General features: G+C 40.5%; 1 protein-coding gene across 1 annotated transcript; it reads right to left on the minus strand.

The window, feature by feature from the left end:
• Positions 1-618: 618 nt before the first annotated feature.
• Positions 619-1551, minus strand: LOC101521475 (olfactory receptor 5B12-like). The gene has a single exon (XM_004585492.2). It carries the CDS (start codon positions 1549-1551, stop codon positions 619-621), a length of 933 nt encoding a protein of 310 aa, XP_004585549.2.
• Positions 1552-9195: the final 7644 nt, after the last annotated feature.

Below are 9195 nucleotides of genomic sequence, written 5' to 3' on the forward strand. Positions count from 1 at the left end.
TACTGCTGTCCCAGGTCACAAGAGAGCTAGATGGGAAGCAGGGCCACTGGGATTAAGACTGGTGACCATAGGGGATCCTGGTGCGTTCAAGGCGAGGACCCTAACCACTACACTATTGCACTGGGCCCTTATGAATATTTTTGAGGGGCTAAACTATTGTAATAATATGGAGGAAATCAGTGGTGGAGGGAACTGGGCAGGGGCAAAGGGAAAACCCTGAGCCTATTGAACTGTGTCATAAAATAAAGAAATTGATACAAAAAATGCTGTTGCACTATTGTCTATGCTAGGATGTTTGTAGGTGTGAATTTCAGGATTTGTCATGACCAATGCATTATGAGAGTGGGGGTGTGCATGTACACATGAGAGACTGAGTGACCATGTTTATTAAAAAGAATTTTAAAAATAAGAATGCTATGTTTTTGAGTGATTCTTCCTATGCTACTCTTCCTGTTTTCACATTTTTAAATGATTTTTTCTTTTGTAGACTAAAGAAAGAGCTGAGTAAATTGCTACAGAACAGTAGAAACTTGTAGGCTGGAGAAGTATTTTCCCTCTGCATGGGAAACAGGTGACTGAAAATGTTCCATTATGGACCTCAGGTAATTAAACTATGAATCATATAAAAGATTTTGCCTTTGCCATAGCCTTTCTAAATGCACTCTTGACTTCTTTGTTCCTCAGACTGTAAACCAAAGGATTGAGCATGGGAATGATCGTACTATAGAAAACAGATGCCATTTTGTCCATGCCCATGGAGTGGCTGGAGCTGGGCTGCAGGTACATGAAGATGACTGTCCCATAGAAGATGGAGACTGCCGTGAGGTGGGAAGCACAGGTGGAAAAGGCCTTCTGGCGTCCTTCAGAGGAGTGCATCCTCAAGATGGTGATAAATATAAACAGATAGGAGATCAAGATGATTAGAATAGCAAAAAGGGCATTGAAACCCACCACAAAAAAAATCACCATCTCACTGATGTGGCTATCTGAACATGAGAGAGCCAGAAGAGGAGGCGCATCACAGAAAAAGTGATCTACGACATTGGACTGACAGAAGCACAGCCTGAAAATGTTGCCCGTGTGGATGGAGGCATTCAGGAAACCACAGACATAGCAACCTATTGCCAGACGTGTACACACACTTGTTGTCATGGTGGTGGTGTAATGGAGTGGGTTACACACTGCTGCATAACGGTCATAGGCCATTGAGGCCAAGAGGAAACTTTCCACAGTGATGAAGCCAGCAAAGAAGAAGAACTGGGTGGCACAGGCATGGTAGGATATGACTTTGTCTTGGAGGAGGAGTCCTGCCATCACTTTGGGAGTGACCGCTGAAGAGTAACCAAAGTCCACCAGGGAAAGATTACTGAGGAAGAAGTACATAGGAGTGTGGAGACGAGAGTCCAACAGAATTAACTCTATCATCCCTAAGTTCCCCACCAGTGTGACTAGATAGATGAGTAAGAAGACTGTGAAGAGTAGTATCTGCAGATGTGGGTCATTGGTTAACCCCACAAGCAGGAACTCAGTCACTTCTGTCCTGTTCTCCATGTGGAATTACAGGATCCTGCAACAATGAGAAAGCAGGATCAGTGTGGTCACTCTGTATCTTATTTCAATATTGCAATCCTTGTTTTCAAAAATTCCTGACCTAAAATATGCTATGATAGCAAAATCAGTTTTTGAGTTATTGATAAATCAAATGTACTGTCTCTGACAAAAAGAAGTTTGAAGACAATGTACCTCCAATCTGCATCAAGATGACTGGACCAAAGTTTGGAAAAGTAAAGACCTCTGTCATATTAAGTGCAAAATCAAAAAAAGTGAACTACTTTAAAAAATTGACTAATATAGTAATATGTTCTGAATGGAATATTTTTTGAATTGTTACCATGTGTGACACATTGCTATATGTTATATAAAAAATGAAAAATAACAATTTCAGTGGGACCCACATTTTTTAAAGGGGAGTAGATATGAAATGAAATGAGTAATGAAAATACAGCAGTGGTTTGACCCAGCAATTGCAACCACCAGCTGATCATGGAGATGGACAGTGCCGGGCCCTGTGCTTGCTACAACATACAAGAATCTGGTCTGGGAATATCTCAAAGTTTTTTAGGGGATCTCCCCAATCGAACAGCTGGACTCAGAACCCTAGCCAAGAAAAGACAGAAGAAAGAACAAACCAATCAACCACCTCAGCTATATGTTGGCAGCGAAATACTGGGCAAATGAAGACTCTATGATGGATTATGTTAATCAGTGAGTTCTTCAACAACCTCACCGAGCTGGGAGTGGTGAAAATGGTAGCGATTCATAACTGGTGAACTATTAAAACCACTTAAGCAAGTATCTCAGAGCATGCCCCACATCCGGAACTTGGGGTGGGTGGGAAACTGGGTAGGGCTTCTTCCTCAATATCCCCCTTTACCTCAGATGCAAGAAGGAAACAATATAGACATAATAGTCTTACCCACTTCCCTATAGCCCCTGAACCTTTTTACCATAATTAACTATGTAAAGATTATCAACAATATAATTTTAAAAAATCATGAAAAAGAAAAGAATTACAGGTGACTTTTATGCTACATCTTTAAACATCCTAAATGCTTGCCAAAATTTCTACAAGCACTGTATTACTTTTGAAAGAAAACCAGAGACCCCCAAAATTAAATATAAATAAATATCTATAAAATAAATATAACTATGTGTATATATATATATAAAAAAAGAAAATACAGCAGTGATTTGAAAACCCAAGTGAGAGCTAAGGTAAGATTAGAAAAAAGTGGTTGTAATTTTAAGTATGGTAGTCTGGGAGAATTTTTTTTAGATAAAATGAGATTTTTTAATCAGATGCCTAGGTGAATCAGGGGACTTTTTGGAGAAAAAATATTCAGAGGGTATATCACATACATGGTGACAAGAGGTGTATATGCAAGATTATCCCAGGGCAGAAATAAAATAAATATGGCTGCAGCAGTGGGAAATTTTAGGTTAGGAAAGTATGGCATGGTGAGATTGTAGTGATTTCCTGTGGTTTAAATTTTATAGTTTTTTGTTTTAGATTTATGCTCACTCAAAAGGCAGTCACAGAGAGGAGAGAGAGGCAAAGCACCCACTGGCTGGTTTACTCCTCAAGTTGCAATGACCAGAGCTGAGCCAATCTGAATTCAGGAGCCAGAAGCTTCCTCCAGATATCCCATGTGGGTGCTGGGGCCAAAGGAACTGATCTATTCTGCACTGCCCTCCCAGGCCACAGGCAGGGAGCTGGATCAGAAGTGGAGCAGCCAGAACATGAACTATAGCCAATATGCAATTTCAGCACCACAGCCGAAGCCCAGCCCAATACACCACAGCACAACCCCTAAGTTCACAGTTTTTATTGTGAATTATGCTAGAAAGTATAATAGGATTTGACGTGTACGAGAGCTAAATGGGATGTGGGAGAGACTGAACTAGTCTGCGGTACCAGCATGGGAACCAGGGTAGGGGGCAGGCCTCGTGGGGGTTATGGGGAGTTGCCCCAACTAGGCTGCAGCTCCCACTGGTTTGCGTGAGGGCCAAGTATGGAGTGGACAGTATCAGGCTGGACTGCAACACCCATCGGTTCGCGTGGAAGACAGGGCTGGAAATAGAACTGACCCAGCAATTGCAACCACTAGCATGTGCATAAGCTGACTGGGATGACAGATTTTGCCGGACTCTGTAGTGGCAAGCACACACAAGAATCAGGTCTTGGGATCACCTCAGACTAAGTTTCTTTGGAGATCCCTCCAACTGAACTGCTCATCTCAGAACACCAACCATGAAGAGACTATGTCAGCCAGTGGCTTCTGAATAGGTTTCATCGCGATTGGAATGGCGAGATTGGCAGCAATTCAGAACTGTTGAACTATCAAAACTGCTTGAGCAGGACCCTCAGAACATCAGAGGGAGGCTGGGTGGGGCTTTTCCCTTTGTTTCTCCCCTGACCCCAGATGCAGGGAAAAAAAAATGATGATGATATTAGTGTGAAAACAATAGTACTACCAACTTTTCTGTAGCCCTTGACGCTTTGTACCCTAAGTGACTAAGTAAGATTATCAAAAAAATAAAGTAAAATGAAAAAAAAGAGTATTTTTAAAAGTTCATGGTAATAAAATAACAGCTTATTATGGCACAATATTTTTAAATCAGCACTTTTTTTTTCATAATATGTATGTTCCACGAGCTTTTTGAAAACTTGTATATTGGCTTTGTTTCTGTATAGGGTAGAGGGCAGATACGAGTGAGTGTTCAGCCCCATGGTGAGTGACACAGAGATCATTAGACTGACATTGAGGCGAGGTCTCTGAGTGTCAATGTATGATTAGGGAGTAGGAATGCAATTAAGCAGACAACAGTCATAATTGAAGAGTCAAGAATTCTTGGCAGATCTCACTCCCACTGTTAATGGTATCAGGGTTATTACCTGAAAAACTACTAACTGAATCAATACCACAGTTATGTATTGCCTCAAATTCTAGAAAAAAAAGCAAAAATGACGCACCAACTTATACATTTTAATCCAGTATCCTCCTGTTTGAAAAAGAAAATTAAAAACTTTTTATTCATTGAAAAGAAATGAAAAGTTACAAATAAACTTTGAGAAATTTTAGTATTCTTGGTTCCAAATATGAGATACTTCTTGTGGATTGAATTACCACATAGTGTGTTTCCAGGACTATACGGAATCCAATCTTGGGGCTGGCACAGTGGTATATCAGGCTAGTACTCTGCATACGGTGCTAGCATCCCATGTGAATTCCAGATTGAATCTTAGCTGCTCCATTTCCTATCCAGCTTCCAGTTTATGGCCTGGGGAGTCAGCCAAGTGCCTGGGCCTGGCACACCATGTAGGATACTCAGAGAGAAGCTCCTGGCTCCCAAGTTCAGATTGCGTCAGCTCTGACCTTTGTGGCTATTTGGAGAGTGAATCAGCAGATGGAAGACCAATCTCTCTCTCTCTCTCTCCCTTTCTCTCTCTCACTGTCTCTCTGTAAAATTGGCCTTTCAAAAAAAGATATAAACCTTTAAAAAATCCAGTCTTATGGATTGTGCTATCTTCTTTTAATATAAGTTCACCTATAATAGGTAAAATGTGTTAAACATTTTTATGCTCATATTATAGAGAATGAGCTGCTTTTCCTTAGCTAATCTTCATGTCATGCAAAATATGATTTGTTACCTACAGATGTAGAAACTGAAGTTACTGGCATTTAGTTATGTGCTGAAGGCTGACGAAATTAACAGAGGTAAGATCTAAAATCAAGGTATTCTGAATCCTTCCATCCATCTCCCAGCTAACATGCCTGGGAAAGAAGCAGAAGATGACCCACATTCTTGGACCCTTGTACCCATGTGGAGTCCTGCATGGAGTTTCTTGCTTGTGGTTCAGCTTTGTGCAATGGTCTGTTGTGGCCATTCATGCAGTGAAACCATAGATGGAAAGGTATTTCTCTCCTCAATTTTTGAATACATAAAATAAAATTTTATAAGGATTTACTTTATTTTCATTTGAAAAGCAGATAGAAGCAGAGACAGAGAAATCTTCCCTTCACTGGTTCACTCCCTAAATGGCCACAATGGTCAGAGCTGATCTGATCCAATCAAGGATCCAGGAACTTCTGGGTCTCCCACATTGGTGCCAGGGCTCAAGGACTTGAGTCACCCTCTGCTGACACTAAGCAGGGAGCTAGATAAGAGGTGGAGCCGCAGGGACTGGAACCAGCACCCATATGGGATGCTGTTGTTGCAGGTGAAGAAATAACCTATGAACTCAGTGCCGGCCCCTAAAACAAATTTCTTAAAAAGATTTATTTATTGACCTAGAGCTGTTTCATAAACCAGAACAACTTGTTCATCTATCAGTAAATACTATGCTGTTCTTAATTCTCAAGGAAAGTGTTGATTTCACATTTATCAACAGATGCAAGGTTAACGGCAGTTCATCTTATTTATATTGCAGTATTGTAGTCACTGTGTAATGCTTCATAAACTGGGCTTCCCAAACAGGTTGTATCTGTGGTGGAAGAGTCAGAGTGCATTTTAGATCTCATCATTTTGAGAAATAGTGTGTCTTGTATAATTTATATATTCCTCCATGTCAGTAAAACAGCAGATGGAACCTCATTTACCTATTTTAGTGTCCATTTCTACTCTAGTTTAAAAATGTTAGCATAAGCTTTTATTATTACAATACTGTGTTATGTTGATATCCTATTTGATCCTCTTTGCAAGCCTGTCTTAGTTAAGATAAATAATATACCATTCTTTTTGAAACTGAAAACTGATATCTAAATATCTTAAATGATCAGTTTAAAATTAAACAAATGTGCATTTAACAAAACTAGAACTAATAACCCTCTTTAGTTTTCCTCCTTGTTATATGGCACATTTACTCTAACAGACACTTTAGTGTTAAAACCTCTTGATTGTATGAAACAAATGTAAGAAAATGTTCAGGTCCTGGTGTGATAGCCTAGTGGCTGAAGTTCTCACCTTGCATCTACCAGGATCCCTTATGAGCACAGGTTCCATGTCCCGGCTGCTCCGCTTCCCATCCAGCTCCCTGCTTGTGGCCTGGGAAAGCTGTAGAAGACAGCCCAAAGCCTTGGGACTCTACACTCACACGGGCGATCTAGAAGAAGCTTCTGGCTCTTGGCTTTGGATCACCTTACATCGGCCATTGTGGCCACCTGGAGAGTGAACCAGCAGACAGAAGAGCTTCCTCTGTGTCCCTCATCTTTGTATATTTGCCTTTCCAATAAAAAATAATAAAAAAGAAAGAAAATATTCAAAACATTCAAACCTGATTCCTTAATAACACAAGGGAGACATGGTGCCACTCTAATGGACTGTTTTCTAGTTAGTTTCCTGAATCAATGAAGACAATTCATTTGAGTGGGGGTCTTACCTTGCTTCTTCAGCAATACCACATGCAAGTCCAGCACCTTCATACATGATCATGTCTAAAAATCAGAAATTTACTCCGTGAAAGAACACTTTCTCTTCTTAGTTTAATTCCTTGGCACCTCAATATTTTCATATATATATAAAAGAGAAATGTCAGAGAGGCAGCACAGAGACATTTTCCCTGAAAGACTGCTGCCATGATGAGAAACTAAGAGCATGACTGCAACCTTTCATGCTTGGAAGTGGTAGGCATTACAATAAAAAACAACACCATTATACATTTATATTTCTCCCCTTTGTTGCAGGAGGGAAAACAATATGTCACTTAGGAAATGATATTGTCAGCACTAGCAACTATTAATGATCATTTAATGAGTAATTCTTAGTTTTGGGCTTCTCCCTCTAAGATGAGGCCAAGTGTAATCATGTGGAGACTTACAATGTGAAAACACAGGAACTAAGAGGGAGTTACAAATTCATGGAGTGCTCAGGGGACAAATATTCCCCGAGGATAACCACAACACGCTGTCTCACATAACCAGAAAAAAGCTTATTAAAGGTTCTATGGGATTTAGCTTTGATTGCTGAGGAAGATCATTGATTTATTTACTTTACATTTAGTAATTCTCTTGGTAATGCATGAATGAAGCCATTCTCTAAACTCCAGGGTTCCACCTTGACAAACATGAGGTGGTGGTGGTGGGGAATGGAAAACAGGGCCTGTCATTAAACAAGAGACGTATACCCTAGGCATTGTAGCTTTCTCAAATCACTGCAAACATTTCAGCCATTGAGAATAATAATGCTGTTGTGGGAGTACAAACTTACACAATAAAACATTTTCCTTTTTATGCTTTCTCTAATGGTACTTATGTCTAATGAAGAAGATAGACATGGTACAGAATTAAACAGTAAGAAATCACATAGTTACATGCAAAATATAGACACTATGTATGAAATAAGTATATAATTATACATAGGAAAATAATGGAGCAAAGGTTCTACTCCTTTGGAATGGTCAAAATATTTCCTTAAGCATCATTGGTATGATGAAGAGTCTGTGAAAAAGTTTGCTTCACATACATGAAAAGTAGGTGGTGAGGTCACCATGTTTTGAGGGAGTTTCAGAAATTAAAAGAAACGGTAGCACATAAAACAAGACCGCCTCTTCAGTCATTGCCATGCCATCATCTTCCCAAGCAAACAAAACAAATCAAAGCAAGAACTTTTGTGACCAGTATGAGACTATACTTGGTAATTGTGGTCTGTATCAAAGCATAGAAAGTGGGTCCTGCGCAATGACTCAATGGCTAAATCCTCACCTTGCCAGGAATCCTTTGTGGGTGCTGGCTCATGTCCCCATTGCCCTACTTTCCATACAGCTCCCTGCTTGTGGCCTGAGAAAGCAGCCGAGGACGGCCCAAAGCCTGGGACCCTGCACCCATGTGGGAGATCCAGAAGAAGCTCCTGGCTTCAGATCGGTTAAGCTCTGGCCTTTGGGGCCACTTGGGGAGTAAACCAGCAGATAGATCTTTCTGTCTATTCTTTGCTCTGTAAATATTCCTTTCTAATAAAAAGTAAGCAGTTATGTATATGCATTTTTTTAAAAGAATAAGAAGCAGAGCCTGATGCAGTGTAGCCTAGTGGGTGAAATCCTCATCTTTCATGTGCCATGATCCAATATGGGTGCTGGTTTGTGTCCTGGCTGCCCCACTTCCCATCCAGTTCCCTGCTTGTGGCCTGGGAAAGCAGTCAAGCATGGCCCGACATCTTGCAACCCTACACCTGCATGGAAGACCTAGAGGAAGCTCCTGGCTCCTGGCTTTGGGTCGGCTCATATTCAGCCATTGCGATCATATTGAGATTATGTGGGGAGTGAATCAGTGGATGGAAGATCTTACTCTCTTTCCTTCTGTTTATACAACTTGACTTTCCAATAAAATTAAACATATCTTTAATAAAAGAAAAGGATGAGAAACAATGACCACTAGAATTCATGATTAACTTCATGTTGGGAACCATTTGTACTCACTAACATCAAAACTGTCATCATGAAAAGAGCTACGATTATTTCTTTTTAAAAAGATCAGTTGGCTGATTGAGTTAGGCAGGGGAGTGAGACAGAAAGTGTGTTTTTATCCACTGCCTCACTCCCCAGATGCCTGCTGTGGTCAATGCTGAGCCGCAGCCAGAGCCAGGAACTGGGAACACATGTCATGTTTTCCATATGGCTGGCAAGAACCCAGCTACTCGAAC

Source organism: Ochotona princeps, chromosome 4 (assembly GCF_030435755.1).
Source record: "Ochotona princeps isolate mOchPri1 chromosome 4, mOchPri1.hap1, whole genome shotgun sequence".
In the NCBI taxonomy this organism is placed as follows: Eukaryota; Metazoa; Chordata; class Mammalia; order Lagomorpha; family Ochotonidae; genus Ochotona; species Ochotona princeps.

What these genes read in the sequence shown, in the direction of transcription:
- LOC101521475 (XM_004585492.2), bottom strand. Translation starts at nt 1,551, where the DNA reads ATGGAGAACAGGACAGAAGTGACTGAGTTCCTGCTTGTGGGGTTAACC.